This window comes from Ranitomeya imitator, chromosome 4 (assembly GCF_032444005.1).
Source record: "Ranitomeya imitator isolate aRanImi1 chromosome 4, aRanImi1.pri, whole genome shotgun sequence".
Taxonomy (NCBI): Eukaryota; Metazoa; Chordata; class Amphibia; order Anura; family Dendrobatidae; genus Ranitomeya; species Ranitomeya imitator.
In genome coordinates this window covers 87067946-87086950 of record NC_091285.1, presented here as the reverse complement: position 1 = coordinate 87086950, position 19005 = coordinate 87067946, and the positions used below count along the sequence as shown (strand labels likewise).

The window sequence follows — 19005 nt, the reverse complement described above, 5'->3', positions numbered from 1 at the left end:
GAAACCTCTGCCTACACTGGGCTCGCTCTAACCTCCGCTCGTGAAAACAGAGGTCAATGCGAGTAGATACTGTTATTAACTCTTCCAGTGTGGCGGGAATCTCCCTAGTGGCCAGAGCATCCTTAACGTGGTCAGCCAGCCCCCTCCAAAATATAGGGATAAGGGCTTTATCCGACCACTCCAGCTCAGATGCTAGAGTGCGGAAGTGGACGGCAAAAAGGCTGACCAAGGACGAGCCCTGAGTCAGTGCCAACAGTTGGAGCGCCGTATCATGGGTGACACGAGGTCCTAGAAAGACCTGTTTCAGAGTGCTCAGGAATAACGGAGCACTCTGCACCACATGATCGCCACGCTCCCACAGCGGCGTAGCCCACTGCAATGCCCTGTCCGACAATAAGGAAATTATAAAGCCCACCTTAGCCCGCTCTGTAGGAAAACGAGAGGCCAGAAGCTTCAGATGTATTGAGCACTGACTCACGAAACCCCTACAGGACTTACTGTCACCAGAAAATTTCTCTGGTAGCGGGAGGCGAGATAGCGTCGGTACAGGGGCGGCAGTGGACAAGGTAGCTGCAGCCACACTTGCAGCCTGAACAGCGACAGCAGTAACATCCACAGCTGAGGTTGAACGCTCTAGAGCCGCCAACCTTCCCTCCAGCTGCTGGATGTACCGCTGTAGACGCTGATCGTCTGTCATTACTAGCCAGACCTTGGCGCTAGTATTATGTTAAGGACCGGCGGAACGCACCAAGTATAGATGATATGAAACTAGGTGCGTTCGCAGTCCGAGGTCCACCGTGCAGGTAAAGACCCTGCTGCTAGTAAGACGGACTATATGGCGGTACTAAGTATACACACATGGGTTAACTTCACCCTGCGTGAAGGAAGCGATCCTGTGGCGTCACAGGACCGCAGTACCGCACATAGAGCGCGAGCAAGAAGTCAGCGAACTCAACCCCTACTCAGGATTGAAGTCCGATTAGACACTTGCTGGCACAACACCGCAACTGGGTGTGTAAGGAAACTAATAAATAGAATATAAAGGCACGAGAGTGCGTGCGGTGCCGCACTGACGGACACCACTAACCACCCAGGCTTGGGTAAGGAAAGCGCAGAGGAAGCGCACGGCGCCATACTGGCGGACACAGCAACTGGACGCTGTGATGTGTGTTACGTGCAGATGGCTAGTCGGGCGCTAGATAGCTACCATCATCCGCGAGCAGTCAACAACACTAGGGAGGGATACTTAGGAGCTTTCATCCATCAACATACATCCATCTACACACACACATTATCAAGACAATACTAGCGCATGGCCGTGCGGTCATGCGCAGTTTATATAGTTGCAGCACAGGAAGCAGCTACAGAAGTTTTGCCCTTTCAGGAGCTGCCAGGAGGACCAATGGGATGTGCTGCAGTACCTGAGCATGTGATCCTCGATCTCCAACGGGAGATCTTGCCCTGGGCATGCTCAGTGTGTGCAAATAAGGACTTAGTCCCAGAGAAGCTCGCTCGCCGCAGATCAGTGCAGGGTACAACAGGAGAGCCAGAAAAGGCAGCAGTAACCCTCTGCACAGAATCAGTCCCAGCGAGACGCTGGGAGCGACGCCTCCGCTGAGCAGAGCCCACTGCGGCCGAAGCAGAATGGGAGACCGCAGCAGACACGGATCGAGATTCCCCCTGTGCAGCAGAGGAAACTCGACTCCTAACATAAGTCATTACTAAATCTGGTGTGTGTGATTTGTCTCCGCAGACTAATATAAAGCGAACTTCATTTTGTCAGTACATCACACTTGAAAACTGACCTTCTTTAGCAGTCAGCACTAAGGATCCCAAATTGTAAGTCCATTTACAACTTGCTGCACAGGGAGCAGTAAATCATAGACAATCTCATAAAAATGGCAGGTGAAAGATTACAATGAATGAATTACAGAAAGCTGGCTCTATTCTCCTGATGGGTATAAAGACTCTTTAGACAGACATGGGCAATGAAGTAGGAAAATGGCAACAGTAAAGCAATGTCTGCTAGAGTTAAAACAAGACTATTTGCCATTTATTCCCAAATTTTTCCATTTGAGAAAATTTAAATGGGTCGTCTAGGATTTTCAACAACAGAAATTGTTATAAAATTATAAAAGAACCCATACATGTACGCACCATGGAATAAATGGTGCTATATAAATAAATAATATTAATAATAATAATACACACTTGTCAAATTCCCTGCTGCTTTAGCGCTTGTGTTCCAGTGATCCTAGCCAGTCTTACAGCACTAACATTAGGTACATCGTTCTTGTGACAGCTGCAGCCAATCATTGGAATTGCATGTAAAGCGTATGAACACTGAACCAAATGATTGAAGAGATCACATGAGGCATGTAAGTTATCAATGTAGGCCTGGGAGGATAACTGGAAAGGAGGAGGATTTAAAAGATAATCCTTTCTTAACGGCACAGAGAGAGGAAGTTAAATTTATAGAGTTTCCATAAAAATAATCAAAAAGAAAGATTTTCTAGAAAGCCAACCATCCAATTTTTAGTTTAGTTTATCTATTCGCTACAGGTTTACAAGCTAGCAATTGTGATTTATTGAGAAAATATTGTACATTATGTGAAGTTAAAGGGTTTGTCTAAGGCTATCACGTTGATGACCTATCTGTGGGATAGAGATGATCAATATGAGATCAGTTGGGGTCCGACAGCAACACGACCAATCAGCCGATCTCTGCTCTGGCAGCAGGTAAGTGATCTACGGAGCCAAACACTCCGGTTCTGTACACCGTGTAGTGCCTGCTGCCCAGTACTGCAGTTTATCTCCAATTCACTTGAATTAAATGACTTAATGAATTCCACTCAAAGACTTTCTGAAATGACCTGAAAACTAAGGGCCTGATTCTTCAGAGCTTATATGCCTCTATTCTGGGGTAACAAGCTTTGAAAAGTCATAATTTTGGCGCAACTGGCAGCTGGGCTAAAATTATTTGTCTTTTGGTCTTCTCACACCAATGTTGCCCAATTCTCATAAGCAGGTGGAGCTGGGTGGGGTGTGACTACCACCTCTCGTCAAATTCATGATGAGCAGCGGCATTCACAACACCACAAATCTTACTCTAGCAAGAACTGGATTTTGGATTTGTGAGGGGGGCGCACACATAGGTTCCCATCACTTGTCCAACGACTGACTCCAGCACACCTCCTCATCAATGCCTGCATGAACATCGCTGGTCTTGATGTATAGGGACCTAAAGGTGAATCACATATTACTTTGAACATTCAGGTGTCCCAATTGATATCAATGGATACTTAAAAAATTAAGGATAATAATAGTTATTGTATTCTCTTTTAAGAAGCCTTGTGGTCTAACCAAAAGCATGATGTTATAACATTACACGAGTTAGTGTGCTTCACTATGGCCTCTTTGGTCACGGCCTGTGATTTGGAAGTTGGCATCTTACTTTAAAGCTAGGTTTCAAATGTGGGATTAAAATCAGACATGTGTTTTCTGTGGCAGAGATCTAAGGTTGATCTATCATTTATCGGGTTTAATCACTGGCTTTTCTGTCTGGAAACATGGGAAATAAGTTGTATGCCACAGAAAAAAAGCTAAAGATCCTAGCACAATATTTCTAATGCATGTCGGTGGTTCCAGAAACATTATACACATGCATCGAATGTAGATTGTGACAGCAATGTATTTTAACGTAAAATCCATGATGAAATTGGTGTGAAATCCGAAACATGTGTACAAGCCCTAAATTGTCTTTCCATTGCCAAAAGCATAATAAGAACTTTGTTAAGTAAATGTATTATATTAAAATGTAAATGCTCTCAGAATAATAAAATAACTGGGTACAATCGGTACACATTGGAGGTTTATATTGCCCACAGGTGTTTTGCAGCAACTTAGGTTCAAGTATAACATTTTTATATAGTTCCATAAAAAAATATATAAATATGAAAATTCATTTGCCATTGTTTCCGTCATGTGATGCACTGCTACATTGTGTTCTTACTGCTAAACAACATTATAAAAATTACTGTACAGTAACTAAAGAGAAGAGTGTAAACAGAAGACAGAAAGTGCAAGAATAAATCAAAGATGTGTAATGGTCCCACAAAGGATAAGGAAAAGAGCCAGAGTCCAGAGCAGCGGCTGCATCCATTGCATGCATTCAGCGCCACAGGCAGAATTATAAATAGGTCTTTTACTTGAAGATATTTTTTGGTTTGGAGAACCTGTATCCGGTTTAGAAAGCCATTGGACAATGTAATTCTTCTTTAATGGATCAGAAGTGTTTCCTAAAACAAAAAATAATTCTTTGGTTAAACAAACTTTTTATACAGAATTAAATCATATAAAATCAATGTTTATCTGACAGGTGTGCGGTAATCTGGAGGTAAACTATACCATGTCCTGTCATGGAATCTCCATGTCACAACAGCTGCTCACCATTCAGAAAGACAGGGTCGGCAGCAGTGTGAGCAGCCTCTCCATAGCCTCAGCACTAGTGATAAGCGAATATACTCGTTACTCGAGATTTCCCGAGCATGCTCGGGTGTCCTCCGAGTATTTGTAAGGGCTCGGAGATTTAGTTTTTATCGCCACAGCTGAATGATTTACAGCTACTAGCTAGCATAAGTAAATGTGGGGTTGCCTGGTTGCTAGGGAATCCCCACATGTAATCAAGCTGGCTAACAGATGTAAATCATTCAGCTGCTGCAAGGAAAACAAAATCTACGAGCACTTACAAACACTTGGAGGACCCCCGAGCATGCTCGGGAAATCTCGAGTAACGAGTATATTCACTCATCACTACTCAGCACCCCTATTATCTTCAGTATTAGATCAGAAAGACATGATGGACAGCAGTGTGAGCAGCCTCTCCATAGCCTCAGCACCTCTGGTATCTCCAGTATTAGATCAGAAAGACAAGGTGGGCAGCAGGGCGAGCAGCCTCTCCATAGCCTGAGTACCCCTGTTATCTTCTGTATTAGATCAGATAGACAGGATGGACAGCAGTGTGAGCAGCTTCTCCAAAGCCTCAGCACCCCTATAATCCTCAGTATTAGATCAGATAGACAGGATGGACAGCAGTGTGAACATCCTCTACATAACCTCAGTCAGCACGCCTGTTATCTGCAGTATTAGATCACATTGTCAGCACCCTGTTATCCAGTATTAGATTAGATAGACAGCAGTGTGCTCAGCCTCCACATAGCCTCAGCACCCGTGTTATCTCCATTATTAGGCAGCCCCGAAGCACAAGCATGTTCCTCATTCATAGAGACAGAGAGAGAGACAGACTGTGCTTTGGGGCAGCCTGTGGGCAGGTCTTTCCTTGGTTTCTCTGGCTTAGAGCAGGAAGATATGACTCTGCCTACAGTCCCGCCCCGAAACACGGGCATATCATTAACTGAAAACTTCTAACACTGATTACACAAAAACCACAAGATGGGTTTCTTCACCCCAGACATCATTTTATTCACTTTAATACTGCCAACATGACAATGCCTGTAGTTTACTTAGCAAAATCATTCTGACAGGTTCGTGTAGAGGCTGCAACTGTATGATCAGGTATTATGAGCTACATGTATACTGTCCCATACTTGGTCACATGTAATTTTCCCCTTCAATCTTTTGTAAATAGGCATCTATAGTAGCAATGATTCCTTATATCTTTAATTCTAGCATTGAGATTGCACTGTTATTGCAAATAGTTAGTCGTGACTGCAGTCACCACATACTAGCGTATATTACTTATCTTATCGTCACAGTCTATACAATAGTTGATATTATAATATTAATATACTAGATGGAGGCCCGAGAGGCGGTAATGTCACGATGGGGGCAGGCATGTGGTGCTGTTGCCTAATGGCATCCTGTGATAATCTAATGACTTTTACATCAGGGGACTCGTGTGCTTGATGCCTATGCTTATATGCATTGTTTTTGTCGCAGCGATGCTGTTGGTCTTCAAGAGGCTCATTTGCCCTGTGCTGTCTTCGACGTTGTGCCTTTCCTGCTTTCCTTTCATTGGTGTACTTTTTATGAGGAGCCATGTTGGCATTAATATTTGCTTTTTAAAGGAGTTTTCCCAAGAACAAAAGTTCATTTTAAAAATTGTCTGTGTCTGACCTTGTACCGAACATACCACAGCTCCTGGGCAGGGGAGGAAGCAAAAGACAATACTGACATTACAGCAGGAGATCACAGAGGATACATTTAGTGAAATAAAATATTTTTTAAAAACAATCAGTGAAATATTTTACCTCACAAAATGAATCCACTGTGGTCCCCAGCTGTAATGTCAGTATTGTCTGTTGCGTCCTCTCCTGCCCAGAAGACATGATATGCTCACCCCTGTGTCTGACCATGTACCGAACATACCACAGCTCCTGGGCAGGGGAGAAAGCAAATGACAATACTGACATTACAGCAGAAGATCGCAGAGGATACATTTTGTGAGGTAAAATATTTTTTTTAAAACAGTCAGTGAAATATTTTACATCACAAAATGAATCCACTGTGATCCCCTGCTGTAATGTCAGTATTATCTTTTGCTTCCTCCCCTGCCCAGGAGATGTGGTATGCTCTGTACACAGTCAGACACAGTCAATTTTTAAAATGAACTTTCGTTTATGGGAAAACCCCTTTAATGTGACCGGCTTCCTCTGCCTGTACACACGTCGCGCATCTGCCGCTAGGATCAGCCAAATGATTCACTGCACCTGCACATAATTCACGCAGGCGCAGTAAATCAGATCGCCACCATCTTTGTGCAGACAGATACTGCAGCAGCAGTTACATTAAAACTGTGCATGCACTCCTCCTGTACAAAGATGACGGCAGTCACGGAATCATTTGGCTGATCCCGGCGCACGGTGTTCCGCTGGTGGTACTACACAAGAGGCTGCATGAGTGTGTGAGTGTGAATTTAAAAGTGTGAGTGTGTGAGAATGTGAGTGTGAAAGTGTGAATGTAAGTGAGAGTGTGTGAGTGTGAATGTGTGAGTGTGTGAGTGTGTGTGGTGCGTATGACATATAAAGTGTGTGTGTGTGTGGTGCGACGGTGTTTCGCTGGTGATACCGCACAATAGGTTGGTACCAGCAGCAGTTTCCATATTGAGCCACCCATCACTTGGGTGTCCCAATATTGCAGTCGGTGAACTTCCTCCTCTTGGAATTCTGGGATACAGTGAGTGACATCTGGACAGAACAGGAAATGAAAACATAAGGCAATTATATAAATAAATATGATTTGCTGGACTCAATATAGCGACACTAATTAGCCTAATTTTCTTCATGCTGTATAGTTTTATTATGCATCTACCGTTGGAGACATGTACAAACTTTGCTATAATAATGACAAGTGTAACTTTTATGTTTACAATAGTATATCCTCTTCTTGTATGAACATTTTGTTACTTATCTGGTGTTCCATGTCCATTATTGAGACAATCGAAATATGAATGCATACTGAATAACATGGGCAGTTGATCATATTTCTTTTGTTTTATGGGCATGCAGATACAAAAACAGTATTACTAAGAACCCTGAGTTATTTAGATGCACGTTTACTTTTTACTTATTTAGTTACAGCAGGGTTTTTGCTCATTTTGTTTTTTTGTAGGTTTTGTCTGCTGTATGGCCAATGTGAACATGCGTTTATGTGCTGCATGTATACCAACTTAAATCAAACTCAATCTTTGTGTTTTCTCCATCTGAAGTTTGCCAATAAACACCTGGATGTTTCTGTGAGTGTTTGGGAGAAGGTGCTGTGGCCAGATGAGACAAAAATTGAGTTCTTTGGCATTAACTCAACTCACAGTGTTTGGGAGAAGAGAAATGTTGCTTATGACCCAAAGAACACCGTCCCCAGTGTCAAACATGGAGGTGCAAACATTATGTTTTGGGGGGATTCTCCACTAAGGGCACATGACTACTTCACCACATCAATGGGAGAATGGATGGAGCCATGTATCGTACAATTCTGACTAACAACTGCCTTCCCTCCGCCAGGACATTAAAAATGGGTCATGGCTGGGTCTTCCAGCAAGACAATGACCCAAAATATACAGCCAAGGCAATGCAGGAGTGGCTCAAAAGAAGCACATTAAGGACATGGAGTGGCCTAGCCAGTCTCCAGACCTTAATCCCATAGAAAACTTATGGAGGGAGTTGAAACTCCGAGTTGCCAAGTGACAGCTTCAAAATCTTAATGATTTTGAGATGATCTGCAAAGAGGAGTGGAACAAAATTCCTCCTGTGCACAAACCTAATCATCAACTACAAAAAATGTCTGACTGCTGTGCTTGCCAAGAAGGGTTTTGACACCACGTATTAAGTCTTGTTTGCCAGAGTGATCAAATACTTAATTCTCACTGCAAAATACAAATAAATTTATATAATTTATACATTGTGATTTTCTGGATTTTATTTTTAACATTTGATATCTCTCAATGTTAAAATTAACCTACCCTTAAAATTATAGACTGTTCATGTCTTTGTCAGTGGGCAAATTCACAAAATAAGCAAGGGATCAAATTATAATTTCCTTCACTGTATATATAGTGACAAAGTCACTGGTAAAGTTCTGGAGGGGAGATATGTTTCTATGCGCTTAAGGCCCCTTCACATTAAGCGACGCTGCAGCGATACCGACAACGATCCGGATCGCTGCAGCGTCGCTGTTTGGTCGCTGGAGAGCTGTCACACTGACCGCTCTCCAGCGACCAACGATGCCGGTAACCAGGGTAAACATCGGGTAACTAAGCGCAGGGCCGCGCTTAGTAACCCGATGTTTACCCTGGTTACCATCCTAAAAGTAAAAAAAACAAACAGTACATACTTACCTACCGCTGTCTGTCCTCCAGCGCTGTGCTCTGCACTCCTCCTGTACTGTCTGTGTGAGCACAGCGGCCGGAAAGCAGAGCGGTGACGTCACCGCTCTGCTTTCCGGCTGACCGACGCTCACAGCCAGTACAGGAGGAGTGCAGAGCACAGCGCCGGGGGACAGACAGCGGTAGGTAAGTATGTACTGTTTGTTTTTTGTTTGTTTTTTTTACTTTTAGGATGGTAACCAGGGTAAACATCGGGTTACTAAGCGCGGCCCAGTGAAGACATCGCTGGATCGGTGTCACACACGCCGATCCAGCGATGTCAGCAGGGAGTCCAGCGACGAAATAAAGTTCTGGACTTTCTTCAGCGACCAACGATCTCCCAGCAGGGGCCTGATCGTTGGTCGCTGTCACACAACGATTTTATTAACGATATCGTTGCTACGTCACAAAAAGCAACGATATCGTTAACAATATCGTTATGTGTGAAGGTACCTTTAAAAGCGCACATAATGCTTTTCCTCCAGCATACTAAGTGCTGTGAGGAGTAAACAGCTAATTTACATAATGGGCTGGGTTTTTGAGGATAACGACAGAGTGGGTGGGAGGTTGTCTTCCTTATCTCCACCCCAGGGAGTGGTCTGGGGATTAAATAGCTGGACTCAAGAGGCAGTCTTGGTTGAGCAAAGTGAAGAGAGGATCTCCGGAGGTTTGTGTCATGAGGAGGAAAGAATGAACCTGTATTGCTCCAGATAGGGCAGCTCCTCGCAAATATATGGACTGTGTTACAGCATTTTGTTTTTTTCTGTTGTTTTCCTGTTTTGCCTGAAATTCTGTGTTTACTTTTCCCTTCATGATGGTTTATGCCATCTACAGCTCTGGCAAAAATTAAGAGACCACCACATCAAATCCCTGTCACGGGCAGCCCAATCTCCAGACCTGAACCCCATTGAAAACCTCTGGAATGTAATCAAGAGGATGATGGATAGTTCAAGCCATCAAACAAAGAAGAACTGCTTACATTTTTGCGCCAGAAGCAGTGTGAAAGACTGGTGGAAAGCATGCCAAGACGCATGAAAGCTGTGATTAAAAATCATGATTATTCCACAAAATATTGATTTCTGAACTCTTCCTGAGTTAAAATATTAGTATTGTTGTTTCTAAATGATTATGAACTTGTTCTCTTTGCATTATTTGAGGTCTGAAAGCACTGCTTTTTTCATTTTGACCATTTCTCCTCTTCAGAAAAAAATCCAAAATGTATTGCTTGGAAATTCGGAGACATGTTATCAGAAGTTTATAGAATAAATGTAAAATTACTCAAAAATATACTTATAAAGAGAAAAATCAGATAAACTGAACATTTTGCAGTGGTCTCTTAATTTTTGCCAGAGCTGTATATAAGAAACCAACAGAAGATTTAGGCTATGTGCACACATTGTGGATTAGGCTTAGGAATTTCTGGTACGGATTCTGCCTCTCCTGGCAGAAGATGCACCTGCGGATTTGTCGCGTTTTTGCTGCAGTTTTCTTGCAGATTTGCTGCGTTTTTTACCCCTGCTGTTTTCTATAATGGAATGGGTACAAAAACGCTGCAGATTCACAAAAAAGAAGTGACATGCTACTTCTTTTAAACCGCAGCGTTTCCGCAGCGGATTTTCCACAAAGTGTCCACAGCATTTTTTTTCTCATTGATTTACATTGTACTGTAAATCAATTGCGGATCTGCAGCGTTTCGGCACCTCAAAAAACGCTGCGGATCCGCAGAGAATTCGCAACGTGTGCACATACCCTTAAAGAGACAGTGTTCCTGTTTTGTACCTCCGTGTACCTCTGAGTGAGATGAACTACCACAAGATATGTATATACACACACACACATATATGTATATTTATACTGATAGAGCTAGTATTCTTGTACTCCATCTCTATCCCAGTAACACAACATCTTTTATCTACTTGCCCATCAGGTTTTGTTGCTTTATATTTATGCAATTAAGGCACTTACTGTATATTCTTGACAAAGATTGGTGAAAATCAATAAATGTTGATAAAAACCAAGATGGAATATGTCACAAATGCATGCTGTCATATATAGAAATTCTTTACTGCAACACATATGTGATACAATTTTATTTAAACGGCTCGTGTTGTTGCCTATGCCGGGTGCAGGTGCTAACATTTGCCTTGCATCTTGCACTGCGTGTCTTATTAGTCAGAGATGCTAGGCTTTCAAATGTGAATAGAACATATAACTTATTTCTATAGAAAGTTATACCTGTGTTTTGCTTATGTCATTTGTGTATTAGGTGCTATTATGGCACCTTCTTCTGATACTAACAGCACAGGCAAATGAAGAACTGAAGTAAGATGAATGGCTGGACACCCCTAAGCAAATTATTCAGCTAATGGTTTACTCTTTGCTGTACCCCAACCTGTCTGATATTCATGCAGGGCAGGAGAAGCATGGAGGAAATAATATGGAGCAGGGATACTGCTCTTGCAGGGAAGGATGTCTCCCTTGGACCACACCAGTCATCTATGTTAATATTCTATTAATTGTAATAAAGGATACGTCAACTGAGCTGCTACAATAGGGAATTTCCTTTGTGTATGTAAATGGTGTGTAAAGATTAATGCATGTATTCAAAAGAGTATTTAAGAGGTTGATATGATGGTTATTATATATCAATTGCCTACCAAGTTTCAATTATTCTCCTACAGATGTCATATCAAATGCTGCAAATGTTTAAAGAGAACCTGTAGTTGGGATTATATACCTCAAACTAATGGCGTGTATGTAAAAGTGCTTTAACCCCTTCCCGACCTGTGACACAGCGTATGCGTATGCTCCGACGCCCCCCCCGTGCTCCGACGCCTCCCCCCCGTGCTCCAACGCCCCCCCCGTGCCCTGATCTCCCCCCCCCCTTATACTTACCGAGCCTGCCGGTGTCCGTCTTCTTTCCCGGGCGCCGCCATCTTCCAAAATGGCGGGCGCATGTGCAGTGCGCCCGCCGAATCTGCCGGCCGGCAGATTCGTTCCAGAGTGAATTTTGATCACTGAGATATAACCTATCTCAGTGATCAAAATAAAAAAAATAGTAAATGACCCCCCCCCCCCTTTGTCACCCCCATAGGTAGGGACAATAAAAAAATAAATAATTTTTTTTTTCCACTAAGGTTGGGGTAAGAACTAGGGTTAGGGGTAGGGTTAGGGGTAGGGTTAGGGGTAGGGTTAGGGTTAGGGGTAGGGGTAGGGTTAGGGGTAGGGTTAGGGTTCGGGATGTGCACACGTATTCTGGTCCTCTGCGGATTTTTCCGCAGAGGATTTGATAAATCCGCAGTGCTAAACCGCTGTGGATTTACCGCGGTTTTTCTGCGCATTTCACTGCGGTTTTACAACTGCGATTTTCTATTGGAGCAGTTGTAAAACCACTGCGGAATCCGCAGAAAGAAGCGACATGCTGCGGAATGTAAACCGCTGCGTTTCCGTGCAGTTTTTCCGCAGCATGTGTACAGCGATTTTTGTTTCCCATAGGTTTACATTGAACTGTAAACTCATGGGAAACTGCTGCGGATCCGCAGCGTTTTCCGCAGCGTGTGCACATACCTTTAGAATTAGGCTATGTGCACACGGTGCGGATTTGGCTGCGGATTCGCAGCAGTGTTCCATCAGGTTTACAATACCATGTAAAAATATGGAAAACCTAATCCGCTGTGCCCATGGTGCGGAAAATACCGCGCGGAAACGCTGTGTTGTATTTTCCGCAGCATGTCAATTCTTTGTGCGGATTCCGCAGCGTTTTACACTTGTTCCTTAATAGGAATCCACAGGTGAAATCCGCACAAAAAACACTGGAAATCCGCAGGTAAAACGCAGTGCCTTTTACCCGCGGATTTTTCAAAAATGGTGCTGAAAAATCTCATACGAATCCGCAACGTTGGCACATAGCCTTAGGGTTAGGGTTGGGTTGGAATTAGGGTTGTGGTTAGGGGTGTGTTGGGGTTAGGGTTGTGATTAGGGTTATGGCTACAGTTGGGATAAGGTTTAGGGGTGTGTTGGAGTTAGAATTGAGGGGTTTCCACTGTTTAGGCACATCAGGGGGTCTCCAAACGCAACATGGCGCCACCATTGATTCCAGCCAATCTTGTATTCAAAAAGTCAAATGGTGCTCCCTCACTTCCGAGCCCCGACGTGCACCCAAACAGTGGTTTACCCCCACATATGGGGTACCAGCATACTCAGGACAAACTGCGCAACAATTACTGGGGTCCAATTTCTCCGGTTACCCTTGAGAAAATAAAAAATTGCTTGCTAAAACATCATTTTTGAGGAAAGAAAAATGATTTTTTATTTTCACGGCTCTGCGTTGTAAACGTCTGTGAAGCACTTGGGGGTTCAAAGTGCTCAGCACATATCTAGATAAGTTCCTTGGGGGTCTAGTTTCCAAAATGGGGTCACTTGTGGGGGGTTTCTACTGTTTAGGCACACCAGGGGCTCTGCAAACGCAACGTGACGTCCGCAGACCATTCCATCAAAGTCTGCATTTCAAAAGTCACTACTTCCCTTCTGAGCCCCGACGTGCGCCCAAACAGTGGTTTACCCCCACACATGGGGTATCGGCGTACTCAGGAGAAACTGGACAACAACTTTTGGGGTCCAATTTCTCCTGTAACCCTTGGGAAAATAAAAAATTCTGGGCTAAAAAATTATTTTTGAGGAAAGAAAACGTATTTATTATTTTCACGGCTCTGCGTTATAAGCTTCTGTAAAGCACTTGGGGGTTCAAAGTGCTCACCACATATCTAGATAAGTTCCTTTGGGGGTCTAGTTTCCAAAATGGGGTCACTTGTGGGGGGTTTCTACTGTTTAGGCACACCAGGGGCTCTGCAAACGCAACGTGACGCCCGCAGACCATTCCATCAAAGTCTGCATTTCAAAAGTCACTTCTTCCCTTCTGAGCCCCGACGTGTGCCCAAACAGTGGTTTACCCCCACACAAGGGGTATCAGCTTACTCAGGAGAAACTGGACAACAACTTTTGGCGTCAAATTTCTCCTGTAACCCTCGGGAAAATAAAAAATTCTGGGCTAAAAAATTATTTTTGAGGAAAGAAAACGTATTTATTATTTTCACGGCTCTGCGTTATAAACTTCTGTGAAGCACTTGGGGGTTAAAAGTGCTCACCACACATCTAGATAATTTCATTTCGGGGTCTAGTTTCCGAAATGGGGTGACTTGTGGGGGGTTTCTACTGTTTAGTCACATCAGGGGCTCTGCAAACGCAACGTGACGCCCGTAGAGCATTCCATCAAAGTCTGTATTTCAAAACGTCACTACTTCACTTCCGAGCCCCGGCAAGTGCCCAAATAGTAGTTTACCCCCACATATGGGGTATCACCGTACTCAGGAGAAACTGGACAACAAATATTGGGGTCAAATTTATCCTGTTACCCTTGGGAAAATTAAAAAATTCTGGGCTAAAAAATTATTTTTGAGGAAAGAAAACGTATTTATTATTTTCACTGCTCTGTGTTATGAACTTCTGTGAAGCACTTGGGGGTTCAAAGTGCTCACCTCACATCTAGATAAGTTCCTTTCGGGGTCTAGTTTCCAAAATGGGGTCACTTGTGGGGGGTTTCTACTGTTTAGCCACATCAGGGGCTCTGCAAACGCAACGTGACGCCCGCAGAGCAGTCCATCAAAGTCTGCATTTCAAAACGTCACTACTTCACTTCCGAGCCCTGGCATGTGCCCAAACAGTGGTTTACCCCCACATATGGGGTATCAGCGTACTCAGGTGAAACTGGACAACAACTTTTGGGGTCAAATTTCTCCTGTTACCCTTGGGAAAATAAAAAATTGCGGGCTAAAAAATCATTTTTGAGAAAAGAAATTTTTTATTTTATTTTCATGGCTCTGCGTTATAAACTTCTGTGAAGCACTTGAGGGTTCAAAGTGCTCACCACACATCTAGATTAGTTCCTTTGGGGGTCTAGTTTCCAAAATGGGGTCATTTGTGGGGGATCTCCAATGTTTAGGCACACAGGGGCTCTCCAAACGCAACATGGTGTCCGCTAATGATTGGAGCTAATTTTCCATTTAAAAAGCCAAATGGCGTGCCTTCCCTTCTGAGCCCTGCCGTGCGCCCAAACAGTGGTTTACCCCCACATATGGGGTATCTGCGTACTCAGGACAAACTGGACAACATTTGTGGTCCAATTTCTCCTATTACCATTGGCAAAATAGGAAATTCCAGGCTAAAAAAATCATTTTTGAGAAAAGAAAAATTATTTTTTATTTTCATGGCTCTGCATTATAAACTTCTGTGAAGCACCTGGGGGTTTAAAGTGCACAATATGCATCTAGATAAGTTCCTTGGGGGGTCTAGTTTCCAAAATGGGGTCACTTGTGGGGGAGCTCCATTGCATAGGCACACAGGGGCGCTCCAAATGCGACATGGTGTCCGCTAACAATTGGAGCTAATTTTCCATTCAAAAAGTCAAAAGGCGCGCCTTCCCTTCCGAGCCCTGCTGTGTGCCCAAACAGTGGTTTACCCCCACATATGAGGTATCGGCGTACTCGGGAGAAATTGCTCAACAAATTTTAGGATCCATTTTATCCTATTGCCCATGTGAAAATGAAAAAATTAAGGCGAAAAGAATTTTTTTGTGAAAAAAAAGTACTTTTTCATTTTTACGGATCAATTTGTGAAGCACCTGAGGGTTTAAAGTGCTCACTAGGCATCTATATAAGTTCCTTGGGGGGTCCAGTTTCCAAAATGGGGTCACTTGTGGGGGAGCTCCAATGTTTAAGCACACAGGGTCTCTCCAAACGCGACATGGTGTCCGCTAACGATGGAGATAATTTTTCATTCAAAAAGTCAAATGGCGCTCCTTCCCTTCCGAGCCTTACCATGTGCCCAAACAGTGGTTTACCCCCACATGTGAGGTATCGGTGTACTCAGGAGAAATTGCCAAACAAATTTTAGAATCCATTTTATCCTGTTGTCCATGTGAAAATGAAAAAATTGAGGCTAAAATAATTTTTTTGTGAAAAAAAAGTACTTTTTCATTTTTACGGATCAATTTGTGAAGCACCTGGGGGTTTAAAGTGCTCACTATGCATCTAGATAAGTTCCTTGGGGCGTCTAGTTTCCAAAATGGGGTCACTTGTGGGGGAGCTCCAATTTTTAGGCACACGGAGGCTCTTCAAACGTGACATGGTGTCCGCTAAAGAGTGGAGCCAATTTTTCATTCAAAAAGTCAAATGGCGCTCCTTCCCTTCCAAGCCCTGCCGTGCGCCCAAACAGTGGTTTACCCCCACATATGAGGTATCAGCGTACTCAGGACAAATTGGACAACAACTTTCGTGGTTCAGTTTCTCTTTTTACCATTCGGAAAATAAAAAAATTGTTGCTGAAAGATCATATTTGTGACTAAAAAGTTAAATGTTCATTTTTTCCTTCCATGATGCTTCTGCTGCTGTGAAGCACCTGAAGGGTTAATAAACTTCTGGAATGTGGTTTTGTGCACCTTGAGGGGTGCAGTTTTTAGAATGGTGTCACTTTTGGGTATTTTCAGCCATATAGACCCCTCAAACTGACTTCAAATGTGAGGTGGTCCCTAAAAAAAATGGTTTTGTAAATTTCGTTGTAAAAATGAGAAATCGCTGGTCAAATTTTAACCCTTATAACTTCCTAGCAAAAAAAAATTTTGTTTCCAAAATTGTGCTGATGTAAAGTAGACGTGTGGGAAATGTTATTTATTAACTATTTTGTGTCACATAACTCTCTGGTTTAACAGAATAAAAATTCAAAATGTGAAAATTGCGAAATTTTCAAAATTTTCACCAAATTTCCGTTTTTATCACAAATAAACACAGAATTTATTGACCTAAATTTACCACTAACATGAAGCCCAATATGTCACGAAAAAACAATCTCAGAACCGCTAGGATCCGTTGAAGCGTTCCCGAGTTATTACCTCATAAAGGGACACTGGTCAGAATTGCAAAAAACGGCAAGGTCTTTAAGGTCAAAATAGGCTGGGTCATGAAGGGGTTAAAGGGAACCTGTCACCCCACAGGGCCTATTAAAGTAAAAGAGCCACCTTCAGCAGCACTAAGGCTGCATTCTGTGAAGATGGCTCTTATGTTTATTATCCCAAGGAATGCTGAAATAATGACTTTTATACATTTCCCGCCATACCACTATTGAGTCAGGGAGGTATGTTTTCTCCCCCTGACTCAACCACCTCGCAGCCGTCCATCGTCCCGCTCCATCCTCTGTGCGCTGGCTCTTCTCTTTCTTGTGACATCAGCGGCGCCTGCGCTCTGCAATCAGTTCTCGGGCATGCACCGTGCGCGCTGCCAGTGAACTTACATCAGGTGCCTGTGTGTAGTGGAGGCCCCAGATCCCGCCTCGCAGTGTTTTATGATGTATTTACACTGCAGGGCTGGGAATCTGGCGCCTGCGCAGTGGAGCGGATCACCGTGCTCCTCGATAGAAGTGCCAAAGTCTCACGAGACTTCACAAATCTCACGAGAAATCGGCACTATCTTCAATGGAGCACGGTGCAGGCACCTGATGTAAGTTCACGGGCAGCGTGCATGGCGCATGCGCGAGAGCTGATTGCAGAGTGCAGGCGCTGGTGACGTCACGAGAAAGAGAATGGATGATGGACGGCTGCGAGGCGGTAGAGTCAGGGGGAGAAAACATACATCCCTAACTCAATAGAGGTATGGCGGGAAATTTATAAAAGTCATTATCTCTGCGTTCCTATGGATAATAAATATAAGAGCCATCTTCACAGAAAGCAGCCTTACTGCTGCTGAAGGTGGCTCTTTTACTTTAATAGGCCATGGGGGTGGGGGGGTCACAGGTTCCCTTTAAAGGGAACCTGCCATGTAAAAAAAAACTCTATTAACCTGCAGATATGAGCTTAATCTACAGATTCTTATAATTTTGAAGCTGCCTGACACCCACAGTGAGAGCCCCACTGCCGAGAGGAAATTAACATTCCTCCTGGCTTCCTCCGGCTTTCAGTCAGGGGGATGGGCCGACACAGCTTCAGTCACTGCTCAGTGTATAGTGAGCGGCGGTTGCAACCGCTCCCCCAGCACTCACTAACAGTCGACTCAAGTACTGGGAGCATGGTTACAGCTGCTGCTTACTATTCATTGAGCAGTGACTGAAGCTGCGTCGCCCCACCAATATGACTGAAAACCGGATGCTACCAGGCGGAATAAAATTAATTTCCTCCCAGCACCTGGGCTCTCAGTGCAGGCTCCGTACAGTTTTCGAACGCTATCAACTTGCAGATGAATAGCTTTTTTTTACATAACAAGTTCCTTTTAATGCTAAGTAAATCCTTACTTTTCTAATATATAATTGCCTAGAATACTACTTCCTGCAATTTGTGCCAACTTCCGTGGCTTTGTCCGGAGCTAATGTCCGGAGCTAATGTCCGGAGCTAATGTCCGGAGATAAGTGACGTCAACAGTGTCCAGTGTCTGATTGGTTGCCGCCTGCTGCGAGCGACCACTCAGAAACGTGCCGTACTGTGACACACTCCGCCCGCCATTTTGGTGTGATTTTTGAATTTTTACCTCACAGCAAGTTTCTACTGCGTGGAGGCGGGCCCAGTGACGTTGCTCTTCAAGCTCCTGCCGAATTTCGTCAAAAAAAATGATAATACCATTTACCAAAACTATATATATTTAGTTGTGAAGTGGTTCAGTGACATTTTCACACCAATTTTGAACTTTTGTTTGGTGTTTTCTCCATATACTGCCTATTATTCACTGACTGTTATACTGAGAGACTGCCGTTTATTAACCTCTTCTTTGCCACATTGGGTATATTGCTCTATTATTTGCCACATAAGGACATTGTCCATTATTGCCCAGCAATTTCTCTGCAATATAAACTGCCTATTTATTAATATCTGCATTCCTGCAAAGAACTATTGCCTATTATTAACTGGCTATTTTCCTACTACCTGACACTGCCCACAACACGCAAAGTTGTCGTCTGATGTCTTTCATCCCTCCCCTCATAAGCATGTTCATGGATCCTGTGTAACTGTACCTTAAATAACAAGAATTGTCAAGAGCTGGTGAGTGCAGCCATTTTTTGTTCTTTCTTACTATTATTTATTAATTGTATTA

General features: G+C 43.5%; 1 protein-coding gene across 1 annotated transcript in view; it reads right to left on the bottom strand.

Moving 5' to 3' along the window:
- The window catches only part of LOC138675535 (A disintegrin and metalloproteinase with thrombospondin motifs 2-like), a 705150-nt gene that overhangs the window by 36038 nt on the left and 650107 nt on the right, over window positions 1-19005 (bottom strand). Inside the window, exon 21 of the mRNA XM_069763862.1 lies at window positions 4209-4298. Coding sequence (XP_069619963.1) covers window positions 4209-4298 — 90 coding nt within the window. The remainder of the gene's footprint in view (window positions 1-4208; window positions 4299-19005) is intronic.